The sequence below is a fragment of the Mustela erminea genome, chromosome 13, assembly GCF_009829155.1.
Source record: "Mustela erminea isolate mMusErm1 chromosome 13, mMusErm1.Pri, whole genome shotgun sequence".
Taxonomy (NCBI): Eukaryota; Metazoa; Chordata; class Mammalia; order Carnivora; family Mustelidae; genus Mustela; species Mustela erminea.
Genome location: NC_045626.1, coordinates 82,641,255 through 82,660,832, shown reverse-complemented (window position 1 = coordinate 82,660,832; position 19,578 = coordinate 82,641,255). Strand labels below are relative to the sequence as shown.

The following is a 19,578-nucleotide window of genomic DNA, read 5'->3' as shown; positions in this document are numbered from 1 at the left end:
CTTTGTAAAGTGGGTCTGATTACCCTGCTCCTCTTCCCTCTGCGGGTCGGATCAAATGAGCTGTACAGGAAAGCTTTGTAAACTGGAAACCACCAAGCAAAGTCAGAGAGATGTATGAACTACAACCTTTCCTGACCTTTGTCTATATATACATGGTGTGTTTACACATATGCAAACCCATGCACACACACACACACACACATGTTGTATATATACCTTGCATTGTAATATATATATTATATTTATACCTGTAGATACCATACATCTGGATAGTATATATATACACATATACATGTATATATCTAGCACTGGCATAATTTCAGCTTTTTTGGACCCAAGTGACCACATCATCAGGCCCAGAATCCTTAAAGGTTTTCTTAATGCTGATAAACATTTAACTAGGTGAACCAGGGAAATTCTTTCCCGAACTCCGACCCTCCTCCCTATCTGTCCATTGCGGGCTTTGGACAAGCTGATCACTAAAGACCATTTGAATGTTCTGCAGTTTCTGTCGTTGGCTGGTAAGACCCTGGCCAGATGAGATCAGCTTTTTATGAATGTCGTGAGTATATTATTCAGACATCCAGGGAGAGATGCTGAGATATTATTGTCAGTTCATAAATACGGACATCCCCAGAGAGAGAAATTCTGGACTCCAGAGGGTGCCAAGGCTCTTGGAGGCTCCCTGAGGGCTGAAAGTCGAAAGGTAGGGGTGTATGTTCATCCTCTTTCCCTCCCTCCCTTCATTAACAAATACTCACCAAGTGCCTACCAAGTACCAGACACTGTGCTAAGCCCCAGGGATACAGCGATAGCCAGAGTATGCATCTTGTGGGTTCTACCAACAAATAAATGGCCAGTCGGCAACAAATACACAAGCGTGCAAGGAGATACAATAGCAGAATCACCGTGGGCCATGGGAACACAAGGAGAGGCACCCAGCCCAGACTTGGCAGTCATGATGGGAGAGTTCCTAGAAGAAGTGACATGTAAACTGAGACCAGGCGGCAGGGGAGCAAGATGAAGAAGAGATAGAAGAGTTCCAGGTAGGGGAACAGCACGTGCAAAGTCCAAATAAGAGAGGTAGTGTGGAAATTTAGAGGCAGTGAATAGATCTCAGTCTGACTTAAAAGATTAGCAGGAGCCCTGAGATCCCCTTTAGCATTCTAAAGGGGGTGGGGGAGCCACAGCATCCCTTCCGCACCCCCTTTAGTCTGCTAGGGGTAAATTTCATCCAATAGGGCCTTTATGCCAGCAGGGCGTATGTAAACTGTTCTGTGGTGAAGCATCCTCTCCTTCCCCATCCTTTCCTCCCGGATTCATTAAAACCTCATTCACTGAGCTGGAAAGTGACTTCCTGCTGACACCTGCCTCTATTGGCATCCTGGGGGGAAGCGGGGTGGAGAAGAAGAAAGGAAAGAAAAAGGATTAATTTTCTACACACCGCTGCTATTTAATGCTTCAGAGCCTTTGTGCCCCGACAGCCCTTCCATCATCCCACTCTTTTGGGGAATTATAATTTATTAATAGAGACATCTGGTGGGTATTTATTATGTGACTATTGTGTGTGTGAAATGAAGAATGGAGGGGAGGCCGAAGGGAGGAGGGAGTTTGGTCTTGGCAGGATTTTAGGGAGTGACAGGTGTCACTCAGGGGCTGCCACCAAGAGTCAGGACAGGTTTCCTTCCTTGCCTTGGGGGCCGTGGGTATTGACTGTGGGGCGAGAGCTCCTTCGGACCTTCTCCAGACTCACCTGGGCAGGTGCATTCAGGTGGCCAATGAGGCATGCCAGGATGCCAGTTTCTTGAGTTTCTGTGTCGCACGTGCTACTCAGCAAGTCCCTGGTCTCCTTGGAGCATCAGTCAGCGGGAAAATGAGCCGGTCAGCTGCAGTGATCTTCAAACTTTCTGTTAGCCGTGAAACTCTTTCTTTGAATAAACGTCATTCAGAAGCTAAATATATAAGACAGATGAGAGGAGCGCCTTTAGTGGCTGAAAGCACTCAACACCGGAGAGTGACATTCATGCAACTGGTCATTTCAAATAAAACCAGACCATAAAATAAATAGAGTGGCTCTAACAGGCTTTGCTTTAGTGTGCGGTCGCCATAGTGGAGAGTGTATCCGTTAGCTTTTGCTGTTGTGACAAGCCATCTTCAAACTGAGAAGCATAGAACCATAGTTATTTATTCCCAGGGTTCTGGGCTTGGCTGGTGGCCCTGCTGGTCTTGTCTCGGCCTGCTTATGCATCAGAGGGTTGGCTGATCTAGGACAGCCCTGGCTGCCATGGCTCAGCTCTGTGCCACATGCTTCTCATCCTCCAGCACTCTGTCCCGGGCTTGCCGTGCTCACGGCAGAGGTGTAAGGGAGGAAGCAGAAACGCAGGAGTCTCGCACAGGCTCAGCTTCAGCAGAGGGGCACAACATCACTCCCCTGCATTTAATTGGCTGCAACAAGTTGTAAGTCTGGGAAGGATTCACTGGCAGGGAAATAGACGAACTGTTTGATGAGAGTGAGTTGAAATTCACATGGCAAAGAGCATGGATGTTTGGGAGGGTGAAGTATTGAGGTCATCAATGCAACAAACCCTATTTCATGCTTTATTAAATATTAAGTTCTTTAAAAAATTTTTTTTCTTTTTCTTCTTTCTTCTTCTCCTCTCTTCTTCCTTTCCCTCCTCCTCCCCCTCCCTCTCCCCCTCCCCCCTCCTCCTCCCCCTCTCTCTCCCCCTCCCCCCTCCTCCTCCCCCTCCCTCTCCCCCTCCCCCCTTCTCTTCCTCCTCCTCCTCCTCCTCCTTCTTCTTTTTCTTCCATGGGATTCTGCTTCGAGAGCCCAGCTGAGTAAGGAGGGAGGGCCAGGTTAACTGCCTACTCTGGCCCTCTCTCCCCCACTCCTCTGTAGCCCTTGAGATCTCTCCAGGGAACTGCTGAGGACAGTTGGGGAGCACCAGGAGGCAGCAATCATTCATTTCTCCAGGAAAGATGGTCTTAAATATGTGGATCAGAGCGGAGACAGGCTGGGCTCTTCTCTTCCCTGTCTCAGCCAGTGAGCCAGGTCTCCCCTCATATGGCCTTTAAGGGTCCAGAGGAACCTCTTAGGGTCCCTACAGGAAACAGAAATTATATCATTCCCATTTTAATAGATCCAGAAACTGATATTCAGAGCAGTGCAGAGCCCCCATGTATAGCCTGCTTATATGCAGCTGACCCAGGATTGCGACCTTGAACTCCACCCAGTCAGCAAGGGTTCATGTTGGCTGGCAGTGGCCCTTTGGATATTTTCTGGCTTGGATACAAGGCTGTGAGTAACTTGTTCAAAGAAGCAGCACTTGGGTCTCTAGCTTTGGCCTTGGATAAGTTCCTAACACTAGACTCTGGCCTTCAGGATGTGGAGCTACAATCCCCTGCCCAGAGGCCCTTGGCAAGGGAGCCACTGTCCTGTCATGGGAGCATTCTCAAAGGTCCCATGTTCACAGTGCTCCCCAGCATATCATGGGGAGACCCAGACAGACCCAGTGTCTCCCTTGAGAGCAAAGGCTTTGGTTTGAAACACCATCTCGTTTCCCTCTTTTGCTTTTGGAATTAAAACATGAAAATCCACAGGAGGCTTGTGAGTCCCCCACGGAGACCAGTTGGTGACATTTTCAAACACTGAATGAGCTGTTTGTCAACTGCGTGTTTTGGAGCCGAGAATGGGAGAAGGGTTTGGAGAGATGCTGGCAGCCTCCAGCAGACCTTCTGCTTGTCTGCAGATGGAGGCAAAAAAGTCTCAGGTGGGCCCTGTCAGGGACCCCCATCCCTGCTTATGTTTCTGGAGCCATGTATGTCCAGCAGCACCCGTTTCCTGTGCCCATGGACCCCAGCAAGCTGTGGGCTGGGGTGAGAGGAATCGGTCTCACATCAAGTCCCTGTCTATGACCAGACCGTGAGCTGCAGCAACATGTCTTCACAGGGGTTTTCACTGGGTACACAGCCCAGCATCTCACCTATGCTCTGTTTTGGTCACTGAGATGCTTTGTAAAGGCAGGAAGTAAACAGAAAGGGATCAGAAGAGGAGGAAGGAAAAAAATGGGGACAAAGGAGGGAAGAATAGGGACAATTGAGACACCCATTTCCGTGGGAGGCCAGAGGGATATGGGGAGGTGGCTGAATCAGGTTGTGACTAAGGCTCTTTGGGAAGGATGACTGGTCTTTCTTATGTGGCAGTCCAGTGTGTCCTTTAAAAATAATGGGAAGAAGCAGCAGATGAAGGGATGTTAGCACGCCGTAAGGAGATCTTTCTAACACAACATCAGAGACTCCTTATAAGAGAGTGAGGTCTCTGTTGTGGGGAGCATTCAAGTAAGGCAGACAGCCAATGGTCCCCACCTCTGGTATTCATGACTTTGTGTAATCCCTCACCTTGAGTCTGGGGACCTGGGACCTGTTTCTAACCTACAGAATACAGCAAAGAGACCCAATGTCCCTCTCATGATTATGTTACGTTATATAAGACTCTCAGTTGATAGAAGCTAGATTCACTGGGCATTTTTGAAGCAAGCAGCCCACAGGATGAAGCTGGAGAATCCAACCAGGTTAGGAATTGCAGATTGCCTCCAGGACCCAGGGGTGGCCTCTTGACTGTAGCTAACAAAAAGCTAGGCCCTCAGTCTAGGGAGCTGGAAGGAAGCTGCCAACAACCTGAATGTGCCTGGAAGCAGATTCTTCCCCAGTCAAGCCTCCAGATGAGAACACAGCGCAGCCAACACCACACTGCAGCCTCATGAGACGCCAAGCAGAGGACCCAGCTGAGCCATGCCTGGACAGACACGGAAATCATGAGATAGTACATGTGTGTTTTTTAAGCCCCTGAGTTTGTAACAACTCAGCAATGCAGCAATGGAAATTGTATACTGACACTGTAGATGGGTCTTTATACCCCTCTGTCTCTGTCCTCCAGCTGGGTTTTTCCAGTTATTTAATGCTACACACCAAATCACCTCCAACGTAGTGGCTCAAGACAACAGAAACCACTTGTCACATCTCACAGTTTCTGTTGGTGGGCCTTTGAGGGTGGCCTCAGAGTGCTTCTGGCACAGGGCTCTTCGTGCAGCTGTAGTCACATGCCCGCTGGGCTGCAGGCATCCCAGGGCTCACCAGGGGCTGGAGCATTATGTAGCCGTCGAGTTGGCACTGGCTGTGACTGGGGGGCCTCCGATCCCTTGCATGTGGGCTTCTCCACCAGGATGTTTACACATCCTCGTGACATGACACCTGGCTTCTCTCTGAGCAAATGACCCAAGACAGCAAGGCAGAGGCCGCAGTGTCTCTTATGACCCAGCCTTGGAAATCACACACTGCCACGTCCACTGTATTTTGCTGGCCACACAGGACCAGCCGGGAGTCAGTGTAAATACCAGGAGGCAGTGGTCCTAGGGGACCATCTTGCAGGCAGACTACCACATGGCTCTTCACCTCCTCCGGCATTCCTCCTGCCTTCTCAACTCCAGGTCTTTGCAAAGACCATTTGTTCCCTCTGCCAGGCCTGGTCTCTTCCTCTGCCATGCCCTTGTGGATTTCAGCTGAGCTCTGGGGTCTCCGCAGGAGCCCTAGCTCTGCTGCGGGGTCTGAAGTTTATATCAGTGAAGGGGCCCTCTTTAAGATAACAAAGACAAAAATACCTTGCTTTTGCAAATTTTTCAACCACTCAGCCATCGCTAATGCCCTTCTTGGGGTCTGAGAAGCTGGCTGTGCAACCAAATGGTCTCAAATATAAGCTTCGCCGACATCACAGTAGACCCATCGCGAGGTCCTCACGTGGCTGTCACTCCCTAGGGAGCTGTCCTTGGTCCCCTAGACAGACCAGGTTCCACTGCTTGGGTCTCCCAGTGGGTCACACTTTTGATTAGACATTTAACACCTCTTTGGGCCACAAGGGACCATGTCTTATTCAAAATTCTTCTGGGCTTTCAGACACAATTCTAAATACAACTGGTCCAGAGCCAGACAAGGCCCCTGCCCTCCTGGAAGCAACATTGTTGGGCTGGGCGGGGTGGGGGAGGGTGGTGGTGTGTGGAGAGATCTACTAAACAGGTAAACAACAAAAATTTTTCCAAAAGTAATTTCAGTTAATGATGGGTGCCATGAGGAAAGTAAATCTGGGCGGAGGGAGACCAAGGAAGGCCTCTCTGAGAAGGTGCTGTTTGAGCTGAGGCCTCAGTAATGAGAAGGAGCCGGCCCTGGAAAGGTCCATGGGAATAAGTTTTCCCGGCAGGGCGAAGAGCAAGTGCAAAGGCCCTGAGGCGAGAACAAGGGTTCAGTGTTCAGAAGTGAGCAGAGAGGCCAGTGCAGCTGACTGTAGGGATAAGGGAAAGCAAGTGGCCATAAGGACAGAGAGGCAGGTTAAGGACAGATCGGGTAGGATTTAGCAGATGGGCAAAATCTTTTAGAACATTAAGGTAGAATTCACACAGTAACATAACATTAACCATTTAAATTACACCATTCAGTGACGTTTATCATATACACGATGTCATGTTCCCACTATAGCCATGAAGTTCTGGGTGTTGTTCTAAATCAGTGAGAAGCCCTGGGAGGGTTTGAGCGGCGTGGTCTGAGCAATTTCACGATTGCTCATCCCCAGAGGCCCTTGCTGCAACACAAGGTGTATTTCCATGAGGGATTTCCACAGGCCACACCTTCCTTCCCTTTCTCAGAGTAAGGTCTGCCCCTAGACATCTGTCTCTCTTTGCTTTGGGGTTCCTCCGCTCTTCAGAACCAATCAGCTGAGGGTGGGAGAGTGGAAGAGAAGCCAAAGAGAGGGAGGAAGATGGGGCTTTTAATTTCCAACTTTGAGTGTCAAAAGGCAATTTCATGCCTGCTGATGTGATTAGAGCAGTGGAAATAATAGAGGCTGACAGCTAATGGGGTGCTGGCTTCAGAGGATTCCTGCTTACTGGTTTTTTTTTCCCTTGCAGGGACAAGCATTTCTAGTGGTATTTAACCTTGCACTCCACTCAGGGGGTGTGCCTCAGTGCCATGGGGCAGGGACCATCTTATTAGCAGAGATGATTATAATTTGCCATAGACCACAGCATCAGCCCGCCACCTGGCAGCCTTTGATCCACTGTGCCCCCACCGGGGCTGTGTGAGGAGGACTTTGGGTTCCCTCCATACTGTGGAGGTTAAGTGAGCAGCCTGCCTAGCTCAGAATTCCACTCTGCCACTTTCCAGCCATGTGACTGTGGGCAAGTGGTCTCTTTTCTCCATATTCGGGTCTCCTCACCAGTAAGCAGACAGGAACAACCCCTGCCCTGTAGAGATCATGTGAAGATGACATGAGGTCATGTGGGCACCCAATGGATGCTGTGTCGGTGTTGGCTTTAAAAAAAATTTTAAAAGGGCCAAGAAAAGTACATTTTGGAACGCAAAATGCTACAGGAGATTTTGAGGCTGGAAATCTGGATGTTGATGTGAAATGAAGAGCTTTTTGTAAATCCAGTTGGCAATTAGTTCCAATTTATAGAAGAAATAAATTGTAGCCAAAGCAGAACATCTGTGCCAGGCAGGAGCTGGCTCAACCTGGGACCCCGGGCCTCTGACACCCTCCCAGAATTGTTTCTGCTCCAGCTGTAGAGTATCCTATTCTGGATTCTTCGCCTGAGAACACCCTTACTCTCTTGGTTCTTAGGAGCATCCTGCAGACGCTGCTCACAGAGTGTCTACCACGTGCTAAGTGCTTAGTAGAAATAAACTCCTAAGAACCCTGTGAGGGAGGAAAGTGTGTCCCATTGTATAGATGAGCAAACTGAGGCTCGTCTCCCAGCCAGTGAGTTTCCCTGTGGGGATTTGAATTGAGGTTTTCCAGACCCCCGGGAGCAGAGCCTAACCACCGCTGCCTGCTTCCTGCTGGGCACCTCTGCGGTCTCACGCCTCCCTGTATTTAACCTTTCAGGCTCCAGGCAGGCTGGTCCGTCCATCCCAGCGGTCAGCCCGACAGACAGAGGAAGCAGGAAGAGCTGACAGATGAGGAGAAGGAAATCATCAACAGAGTCATCGCTCGAGCTGAGAAAATGGAAGAGATGGAGCAGGAGCGAATTGGGTGAGGCCCGACACGTCCCATCCACGTGGAGAGCCGCCCCAGAGGCCTGAGGGCCAGCAGAGTGTGCGGCTGAGGGGTGCGCTGGGGTGGGGCGGACTGCCCCGGGATGTTGCCCCTCCCCCCCCACCATTGCCCCCTGCCCGGCGTCTGGCAGGACTGGAATCCTTGTGGCACGAGGTGGGAGAGCTCAGGAAGGAGGAGAGAGGATGAGCTGGGGACTGGCTAGGGAGGGGGCTTCGTGGCTGGGGGTGCCTTACAGAGGGGGAGCTCTGAAAGGGTGTTGGGAGCTTGTCATTGGAGCTTGGGGGTCTGTGGTTGTGAGCACACGGCGTCTGGACCGATCCCAGCTACATAGAAATATGTTCTAGAAGCATGGTAGCCCAGAATGTACAGCCAAGGGAGAGGTACGGAGCGGAGTGTCTGTCTAGGGATGGTATGTCAAACAGCGCATGCGCAATGAATTTATATAAGAGAACAACAGAAACGGATCCTGAAACGGGGAGACAGCATGAGAGGGAGGCGGCAGAGGTTAACCTGGTGGGTCTGGACTCCAAGAATGGCGGCCCGGGGTGGGGAGGCGGGGTTCATCCCAGCTCCCTGCTTGCCCGCTGTGGTTCCCCAGCACGATGCCTCACCTCTCTGAGCCCCTGTTCACGTGCTGGGCCAGTGGGGGACACGCCAGTCAATCTCACAGGGCTGTTGTAAACAGTAGGTGCGATGATGCACGTACACGTCCCAGACCCCAGGGACACTTCATTTTCATAAATGGAAAGAAGAAGGGAAGAAGTAGAGTTTGGAGGACAGAGCTTTTCAAAATGCATATGAGAGAGAAGCAAGGGGTATAAGGGGGCCATGTGACGTGTGTGTCAGAGAGTGACAGCATCATCGAGGAAGGCCAGGGTTAGGGAGGGAGCAGTATGTGGGTGCTCTTACAAAGGGAGGAATGGGGGGATGGGGGTGACCATGGGGGTGGGGAGAGGGGATGAAAGGAGGATATGTGTATATGGGGGGCTCTTGGCATAGTGGATGCCAGGCCCCTGGAGGGTCCTCCCCGACCAGGATCTCAAATGGACCCCCTCCTCCGCAGCCCCCTCCCCAGGCCCCATCTTCCTGGGGTGGCCTTTGCCAGTGCCTTACAACTGGTGTGGGCACTGAGGTGCCCCTTTAGCTCTCCACACACACTCTCAGCTGGGGTGAATGAGGATCTTGGGCAGAAAGTGGAAGTTGGTGCCTTTGGTCTGAGCCTCTGCAGATCATTTTACCCAGGGTGGGATGAGGACTGCTGCTGACAGATGACAGACGCCTGCTCCGGCCGGTGTCAGCATCACCCTCCACCCTCCGTCTGCTTACGCCCGAGGCTGCTGAAGGGCGTGCTTGTGGGCTTGCATTCTTATTTTGCTTTTTAAAAGATAGGCCAAGAGTGGGGAGTTCTGCAGGCAGGAGGTCTGTGAGTGTGAGTGAGTGAGTGTGTGAGTGTGTGTGTGTGTGTGTGTGTGTGTGTGTTCACTTCACCCAATAATGGACCTCAACCTTTGAAGTGAGGGATATGGGTAATAAGGGTAAAAGCTTAAAAGCAGAACTCCTCTTAGCGCTTTTCTGCCATAGCAATTACCACCAGAATACATCATCCCTATTTTGCATAATTAGTTTGACTATTGTATATCTCCCTGTCAGATTGTAAGATGACGGAGGGTAGAGGGTTTATTTATTATTTATTTATTTATTTTTGCCTGTTTGGTTCACTAGTGAATTCTCAGAGCCTACAACATAGTAGGGGTGCTGAAAAATAATTTGTTCAACGAGTGAGAGTGAACATGGCAGACTGTGCTGCCCCCAATTACTTTAGGCATAATGTGCCCTGTGACCTAGCGGGTGCCAGTTTCCAGAGAAGGTGCTCTGATTGGCTGGCTTGTGTCAGGGGCTGTCTCTCATCCAATCAACTGTGGCTGGGGGTACAGCCGTGTTGTACAAACAAGGCACGTGTGCTTCCTCTGGGGGAAAAGTTATGGCAGTCCCTCTGGGCAGAGCTTGAGCCTTCTAGAACAGGATAGATGGGTTCCCTACCTTGTCCTCTGTGTCTTATCATACCTCCCAATTAGCTTGAGGTTGTGGTAGAATATTCTAGCACAGTGGTTGATTCCTGGGGCCCCTGAGTCAGAGATACCTAGGTTCAAATTCCAGCTCTCCCCACATCCCCTCTATGTGACCTTAGGTAAGCCACTTTAACCTCTCTGTGCCTCAGTTTCCTCATCTGTAAAATGGGGACAGCATTAGCACCTAACTCTTAGTGAGTGTTTAATTAGGGTGCAAAGGGTTATCGTAGTGCCTGGCATAACCCCACATTCCATAAAGGGAGGTGGTCCTTTAAAGACGAATTTGTTAAGGAAGCTCAGTTTTTGACCCTGACCAAGGCCTCCGTTCTAGAATTATGCCCCGAGACTCCTGTTTGGCAAGCCCTGGAATTCCAGCAGCCCTGGCTTCCCTAAGGGGAATTTGAGAGGCTTCCAGGGAGGCCGGGGCCAAGCCCTTTGATGACAGAGTGTTCCTTTGCTGAGATGGTATGCTTTCTGCCAGAGTGGGGGAGGACAGTGCTGCGGGATTCTGGCTGTGGCTCTCCTCCTGTTCTGTTCCAGCAGCCGGTGCCTGCTGGTAGCATTGCCAGAGGCAAGCCCAATGTGATTTGAGTCTTGCGATCTCAAACCTGCCCTCATTCCTGTTCCCTCCATGCTTCCCTGGGAAGAGATCAGAGCAGAGTCAGATAAAAGCAAGATGACACATCAGACACAGAACAAGGCTCAAACGGGGTGCAATCGGGGCTCCCACTTCCGAACCTGGGGCTATCAGTCAATGACCCTTTGGGACCTCAGACCTGCTCCCCTCCATCTAATAAGGCAAGTCAGGCTGATTCTGAGGATCCTGAGAATAGCTGGGTGTGTCTGATGGAGGACCATGCATTGGCTGGCCTTCTCAAAGCTAATGAGCTCCTTCTAACTGTTAAAATTGCAGATGTATCTGAGAATCTTTTTGGGTTCACACCAGCTCTGTGATGTGGAAGTTTCTTTCCTATTAACTGAGGGAAAGCCAACACGTAAATGATCATCATCATACTAGGTTCCATTTACTGAGCATTTACTATGTGCCGAACACTGAATCTAAAACTCCCTATGGATTAACTCTTTAACTGCTCCTCTCAACCTTGTTGAGTAGGTGCTACTACTGTCCTCCTTTTTCAGGTGAGGAAACAGGGTCAGAGAGGTGATTGGCCCAAGGTCGCTTGCCCGAGGTCACATAGAGCCAAGGTATACAGTCCTGTCTGGATGACCTCCAGCATTTTGCTTTTAATTCTTAGGTGTCTTTCCTAAAATCCTGGCCCCAAGTTCTTAGACTCTGAGGAACATGGAAATTTTATAAGCTCAGGTGTGAGGGGGACACTGTGCAACTAGAAGTGGGAGCCCTTTGTGGGCTGGCCTAGTGGTTTCTTCGAGTTCTTGTTCACTGGTTTGAACCTCTAGATCTGCCGGTACTGCATATTCCCGTGGCTCTCAGAGACCTGGGGAAGAATTGCCATCAGGCCTCCCAGGAGGCCCTCCCTCCCTGGGGCGCTTTGGCTAGAGCTGGCCACCCCAGGGAATCCCAGGCAAGCATCAGGCAAGAGCTACATCTCTCCTGGAAGCCTCTTTGCTTCTGTCCTGTGGGGATTGGGGGGTGGGGTGGGGGAGGGGGATGGTGGGAAGCAGGGGAGGGGTGTCCAAACCTTGCTTCACCGCTCAGCCTACAACCCAGCTCTGCTCTCTTCAGCATCCCTGCAGGGAGAGATGATGGCCAGCAGGGAAACTCATTAAACAGCCTCCTTTTGCCCCCACATTCCTTATTGAGGTGCTGAGTGGGATAGCAGAGTTTATTTTTCACACCCTGAATGCTCTTTGCAGGAAAGGAAATGAATTCCAGGGAGATTGCTTGAGTCATCTCTTGTTCTATAACTGTTCTATAACAGTCACCTGGAACTTAGGGTCTCGAAGCAACAGCAGTTGTGATGTCTCATGATCCTGTGGGTTAAGCACTTGGACAGGGCTCTGCTGGGTGGGTTTTCTGCTCCATGTGGCGTGGGCTGGGGTCACTCAGCTGCATTCAGCTGGTGGCCGGGCTGCACTAGGAAGGCCACAAAAGCTCAGCTCCTATGTCTGTGCTTTGGTGCTCTCTTTGTGGCCCAGCCTTTCCGTGGGATCTCTGCCCTTTCCGTAATCTGGCCTGAGCTTTACATGAGAGCAGGACCCCAAGAGAGCAAAGATGGAAGTTGCTAGGATTCTTAGCAGCTGGGTCTGGAACCGGTGGGGCGTCACCCCTCCACGTTCTCCTTGAGAGGGGAAATAGGTCCTTCCTCCTTCTGGAAGAATGACTTAGGCCCCCAGGGAAGGATGGCGTTAATGGTGGCCATCTTTGGAGACTCTACCACCTTAAGCAAAAAGGCGAGTTTCATATAAGGATTGGGAGCTATCTCAGGGGACCAAGGGGCAGGAGCACAGCCTAGCCTCAGGAAAGTTTCTTTTCTCCCCGCTTGGTTTTTATAGCCTCACTCCCCATACCTAGGGAAGGAAGTCCAATCGGGTCACCCATCTCTCATACCAGGGGTGCCAGGTCACATCGGCGTGGCTGCCAAGGGTGAGAAAGATGTTTGTGAGTTGGACAGACACCCATAGGGTGTCCACCGGACTTTTCAGTGTATTGACTCTGCAGTTAAACATTTGCCTAGGAAAATCTGTTCGTGGTTTTTGTTTTGTTTTTACCAACTGGCAGGCCCCTCTGCGTCCTTACATTTCTTTCTGTCCAGAGCCTCTCAAAGGCATTGGCTCACATAACCTGCCTGTGCCAAGGGACGGGTAGCCGGGTGGCTTCCATCTGAGGTCATTTTCCCTCAACAGATGGACCCCCCAAAGTAATTAGGATTTGTCATTAACCTTGGTGTCCAGACGCTGTGATGGAGGAGGAAGGCAGAGAGACACGGGGAGACCTGTGGTTGACGGACTCTGTGGGATTCTGTCACTTCCCCATCTCCGTTCCATCATCTCCTATGTTTTTGGCACAGAATTTTTCCAAAATGTGGACAGAGGGAGAAGTGAGTAATAAGATGTGTAACCTTGGTACATTGATTTAGGTTGATATGCTGACAGTAAGCCAGACCATGCTCTCCTCTTTCAAAAGGAAGACCCCCACACACACACACTCTGGCCTTTTTTTTTTTTTGACCTGGAGTCCTCAGTGTAAATAGGATTCAGGGGTTCGTAAGCATTTGTGCATGTGTCTGTATATATTTTTTGAGAAGAAATATAATAGATTTCACCAGACTTGGCGGGGGTTGTGGGGGCTCTGAACCCTCCTATGTTAAGAATCACTGAGGGATAGAACCTCAGTGTCCCCAGGCATTGGATCAATGGTTTCAAGGGTCCTCTCACATCAATACTTTATGCAGCCTGTTTTTATGAGATGAACACGCAAGTCTTCCCAATTCCTTAAGTAGCCCAGTGTCTGGCATAAAACGGAGAACAAATGAATATGTGTTGGAGGGATAGTTCGTGCTGAATGAATCTTAAACCCTAAGCCTCTCACTGAATCACTTCGACCTCATCGCTTTCTGGACCTTATCTGTAAAATGGGGAGTTGGACCATGGGGTCTCCGAGTCCTTCCAACCTGGGGTTTTTCAGCCATCATACTATGTGCATTTGAGGACAGATCATTCTTTGTGGTGTATACTGTTCTGGACATTGTAGGTGATTTTTTTTTTTTTAGCAGAGTTCCTGGCCTCCGCCCACTAGATGCCTCTAGTAACCTTCCACCCAGCTAGGACAACCCCAGGTGTCTCCATCCATCACCACACACTCCCTGCTGAGAACTGCTGCTCTAGCCCTCTTGTCAGTGGTTCACTAAAGGGAGAAGAAAACAGACTTGAGAATTTTCCTGGTACCATGCTCCACGTCTAGGGAAATAAAACAGTAGCTCACTCTTACAAAGCTCCACGTGCCAGCCCTGTGCTCGAAGCTTTATATAGATTCCTTTATGTAATTTCTGTAACAATCCTATGCATGGGGCCATGTTATCATCATTCCCATTTTACAGATGAGGAAATTGAGGCACAGAGAGGTTAAGCAACTTGCCCAGGGTCACACAGTTAAAAAGCAATAGAACTGAGAATTATAACCCCAGGCAGGCTGGCTCTAGGGCTAGAGTCTTAACTCTGCTGTTCTGTGGAAAAGCAAGTATTTATTTGCCAAGCGCTGTGCTAGGGCCTTCCAAATATGTTACACGTCCTTTTACCTCCTTAATGTCCTCATTGAGAGACAGATTGTTGTCCTTGCCATATGGCTGAAAAAACCTGAAGCTCAGTGAGGTTCAGACACTTGCCCAGGGGCACACAGCTTTTACAGGACCAAACCAGGGTTTTGAACTTGAATCTGTCTCTCTACTTTATCCTGTTGCCTTCTGGAGTGCATGGAGGGAAGGCAAATTGACAAGTGGGTTAAGGGATTTAGGGACATCAAGAATTTACAGGGTGTCTTGGATCTTCACCCAGGCTAACCGGTTCTGTCTCACACACTTCTTCCTTCAGCGGGACAGTTCCTGTCTCTCCATGGCAGTGACCCTGGTCCTCTTCCTCCTACCCCCGGCTCCAGGCCAGGCTTGGGGAGGGATTAGAAGGAGCTCTACCCCTAAACACTACAGAGAAACAAAGACTTCATTCTTCTACAGGGGGCAACAACATCTGGGCAGCCAGACCTAGCCTCCAGCGCCATCTCTGCCCCTCGCACACCCTATGTGCCTCGGTTTCCCATCTGTAAAATGGGGATGAATTATGGAGCTGTTTTCACAGGTTGTAGATGGCCTAAGGAAAACAACACATGGAGGGCTCCTGGGTGGCGCGGTCGGTTGGGTTTCTGACTCTTGGTTTCGGCTTGAGTCGTGATTTGGGGGTCATGGGATGGAGCCCGGCGTCGGGCTCTGCACCTGGTGAGGAGTCTGCTTGGGACTTTCTCTCCCTCTACCCTTCCACCCCCTCAAATAAACAAAAAAATCTTCAAAGAAAGAAAGAAACAGTGCATACAGAATACTTAGCACAGCACCTGGTAACCGTGACTATCGCTGGGTTTATAATGACTCAGCTCCTTGCTTGGCATTGACAGACTTACCTTAGCTCTGCTGAATCCTCCAGAAGTCTTTCTGTCTTGGCTTCCTTGTCTCCAGCTCTGAGCTGAGGTGACCCTCTTCCCAAAGAGCTGAGGCCTGAGCAGGAATCCCATTCCCCAATCCATCAAGGAGAGAAATGAGGATCTACAGCTCCCCAGGTGTCAACAGCAATAAACAACAGTGAGGATTAATGAGTCTGAAATGCTCACGTCCCGCATGCCGGCCAAACGGTTTCATGATAGAGCAGCTCAGTCATTTAAGGACAGGCTCCTGAGAGACTTTGGCCATGGAGACTCAGGCCAGCCCTCCTCGGAGCAGCCATATCCTCGTTCACAGCAGAGGATCTGATACTGACTTGAGAAAACGCCAAGTTTAATAAACTTAATGGTAATATCCTCCCCCGCTGGGCAATTAGGGGGAGGGGAAAAGCTGCACGATCTGGAATTGATGGTGTGTGAGAGAGAGAGAGAAAAAACAGAGGGAGAGCCAGAGAGAGAGAGAGAGACAACATGACATCCACTCTCCCACTTTGTGCAATTTTTACAAATCGCATGTGATCACAGCCCACCGCTGCTCTAAAGGCAGCCGCTCCAGCCACATCCCAGCAGTGGCACAGCCCCAGCCATTTCCCCGACTGAGGACTTGCCTGCAAAGCCATCATGCCTCATGGGCAGGGTACCTTGTCTCCATAGCACACCACATTAAGCCTATTTCCCCACGTAATCGTAGCTCCACTAGCCTTCTCTCAACATTCATCGAGACACTCCAGTGCAGAAGCAACTGCCTGAATGTTTCTGAGGCCAGTTTGCACCTGTTGAGGGAACCCGGGCTTTAGGAACAGGAAGGGTCAGCCCACGATGTGGTTTCTGTCCTTGTCTACACAAGGCAGCCAAACGGGGCTAGGCTTTCTGCGACCTGTGCATGAGAAGGCGCATTCTGTGTGTAGGTATGATCGCTCACAGGTCTGTGAGTGTGCATGGGTGTACTCACAGATGCACGCGGACCTGTGCCTCTAGGGGTGTGCCCGTGGATGAATGTGTTCACCTGTGTGGATACGGACCATCCATGTCTGTTTCTAGTCATCGCTGCTCCTTCAAAGGCTTTTTCAAAAGACAGATTTCCTGGGGTATAGAGAGTTGTAAAAGCCACAGATTTCCAGAAGAAATAATTAGTAGCAACCATTACTGAGTAGTTATCATGTTCCAGTCATTTTACAAAAACACTCTTACTTTATTTTGGCTACAACCCTAGGAGGTCAGACCTTTGTTTTCCCTGGTTTACAGATGAAAAAGAGAGGCTCAGAAAGGTTAAGTAACTTTCTTGGGGGATCCCAGAGCGGGGAAATAGCAAAGCCAAATAGGGACCCAGGCAAGCTCACCCTGGAATTGGCACCCCAAGCCTTGCATCACTGCCTATTTCTAAATTCTGGAAGTGTGTGCATGCCTGTGTGTGTGTGTACCTGTGTGTAGGGACTCTGAGTGCCTGGAGAAAGTGTTCAGGATCCTGAGAGCCCAAAGTTTGGCTTGTCTGACATCCACAGTGAGGCATAGGGATATTTTGCCCAAACCTTGCTCTGGAGAGGAGGGCAGAAGTCTTGATTCAGACGTGAGTCAGGTGGACATGGGACCTGGGTGGCAGATGGGGCAGGAATGTGGGTGTGGTAGGCAGAATAACGGCCCTCTGCCCCACACCCTAGATGTCCACACCTTAATCCCTGGAAACCTACAGATCTGTTACCTTCCATGGCAAAAGAGACTTTGCCGATGGGATTAAGACTCTTCGGATGGGATGATTATCCGGTGGACCCAGTGTAATCACATGGGTCCCTATAAAAGGGAGGCAGGAGAGTCAGAGTCATAGCAAGATTGGAAAATGCTACACTTGCTGGCTTTGAAGATAGAGGAAGGGTCATGACCCAAGGACTACAGGAAGCTGCTAGAAACTGGGAAAGGCAAAGGAATGGATTTGCTCCGAGCCTCGAGAAAGAATACAGCCCTCCCAGCACCTTGACTTGAGCCCAGTGAAACCCCTGTCAGACATCTGGTCTCCAGAACCGTGATGGTGATAAATACGTGTTCTTTTAAGCCATTAAGATTGCATTGACTTGTTACATCAGCAATAGGAAATTAACACACTGGGCAGCTTCCCAGAGCCTGCTATTGGGCAACGGGATTTCACGGCCCTCCTGCTACTGTAATCTTAGCAGTACTGAGTTAGACCCACAGAGGATAATCCTGTGGTTTCCAGAGACCCGGTCCAGCTCCACCTGTAGACAAAGTGGGGACTTACCTGCCTCTTTCTGCCTGGACCCACTGCAGCATCTGAAACTCTCATGGCTCTGAGTGTCTCAAGGGCTCCATTCTTATGTCCATTTGTTGTCTCAAAATGGGGATGTTGAGTCTCCTCTACCTAAAGCTTCTTGATGCTATCCCATCAAGACCCAGCATGGAGCAGGCACTGCCCACCCCTCCAGCCTCATCTTCTTCCATCCAGCCCATGAGCCATGCTGAGTGTGTCACAGGGCCTTTGCACATGCTGTTTCCTCTTCTTCCAAGTGCTTTTTCTTGCCCTCTTTACTGGGTCAGCTCCTCTTTATGCTCAGATCTCAACTCAATGGTCGCTTCCTCCGAGGTCCCTTCTTGATGGTTCCTGTCCCTCTCTTCTGCCTTCTCCTGACCACTGATACTTGTCCTACAGAGAGCTTACTATGAGTGTGATTATGATGATCTCTGTGATGAATTCAGTAAGGCCCAAGCCCTCTCTATAATGCCAGCTCCACTCAAGCAGGGACTCACCTGTTTTGCTCCCTCATGGGTCCTCATTGTCTGCTTGGCACATGGCAAGCACTCCATAAATATCGGAATGAATGAGTAGCCCATCTGCTTCCATTTGGATAGCAAGTTCAGACCAAGTTGGGAATCCACTTCCCGCCACCTCCAGGGCTGGTCTGCCGGGACCCAGAAGAGGAGACGTAGACTTTCTGGAAGTGCTTCTGGAAGCGTCCTGGGAAATGGGAAACATCACAGAGTAAGCAGCAGCTCCCCTTAAGCACCCAGCCTGGTGATGGATGGGTTTCCTGGACGCAGGGCATGAGTGGTAGTCGTAAAGTTAATCGGGCATGTAAAGACGTAACTAGAGAGTGACAGGCACGTACGGTGTCCAGCTAATTGGGCTCTTAATGTGGAGGCATTAGACAGGCAAACAGAACAGGCCGCCGATGCAGAGAGGGCCTTGTCTTCGACATGGAGGGACCTTCTGTTTCAAGACGCCATGGGAAGTCGTGGCGTTTCAGCCTCCAGGATCTGAGACTCCCTGACTGGTGCCCGTGGGAGGAAACTTGAGCTTCACCTCGTCTAACCCCCTCACAGTAAAGTCTGGGAAAAGGGCTCCCAGAGAACAGAGGCTTTTTAAGGTCTTTGACTGGAGAGAGAGAGAGAGAGAGAGAAGGTAGGATTCAAACCACGTCTTTTAACCCTGCCTTCCCGGCTCTCTAGCTTCAAAAATGCATTTTCTCTTCTAAAATAAAGGCAACACATGTTCGTGGTGGGAGGTTAAGGAAGCATATGGGGAGGCCAGCTAATCAGGCGCTGGAGGACGGAGGGAGACAGAGGCATTAAAGAAGCAAATTAAAAAAAAAAAAAAAAAAGGAAATAAACGTTACTTATAATCCCACCACCCAGTGATTCTCACTGTGAATATTTGGGTGTGTTTCCTTTCTGATTTCCCTTTATTTATTTATTTTATTTTTTGTCATGAAATTCGTTGTACGTGTTCCAAACCCCAGTTTGCACCCTGACTACAGTTCTACATCCTGGGTTTTGGGGTGGGGGTCTTTTTCCTCCTTTGGCATAATAAGGAGGACATTCTCCCATGCGGTTTGCCCTCCTGCTTCCTTTCTTCCTTCAGTGCTTCCCCGGTGTGCCTAGGAATCACAGACAGAGCTGCCTTGAGACTCAGATTCCCAGACCCCGCCTCCACCCCACGCATCACTGTCTCCAAGCTGCGCGCTCTCCCCATGTGATCCCCAGGCAGATCCAATTTTGAGAGCACCCCCCCACCCCTCCACACCCCCATGCATGGCTCCCCGAAGGGCTGCTCAGGGGGCATCTGCAGACCCATAGCTGACAAGGTCGGAGGCGGGGCTCGATGCCTCCGTATCCTTTTTGAACGCACGGAGGGTTGCCGGCATCCCTTGGGGTGCACACAGGGTGCTCCTGCCAAGACTGGTAAGAACACACATTCCTTCTGGGATAAAGAAGCCAAAATGTTTCATCACCAGGATAAAGACCCATCGGTGACCCGCGGTCTTCCGTGATGTAATTTC

General features: G+C 50.3%; 1 protein-coding gene across 3 annotated transcripts in view; it reads left to right on the top strand.

Moving 5' to 3' along the window:
• The window catches only part of RPH3A (rabphilin 3A), a 100,208-nt gene that overhangs the window by 37,946 nt on the left and 42,684 nt on the right, over positions 1-19,578 (top strand). For all 3 annotated transcript variants that reach the window (XM_032310746.1, XM_032310747.1, XM_032310745.1), the window contains one exon: positions 7,931-8,077. In XM_032310746.1, coding sequence (XP_032166637.1) covers positions 7,931-8,077 — 147 coding nt within the window. The remainder of the gene's footprint in view (positions 1-7,930; positions 8,078-19,578) is intronic.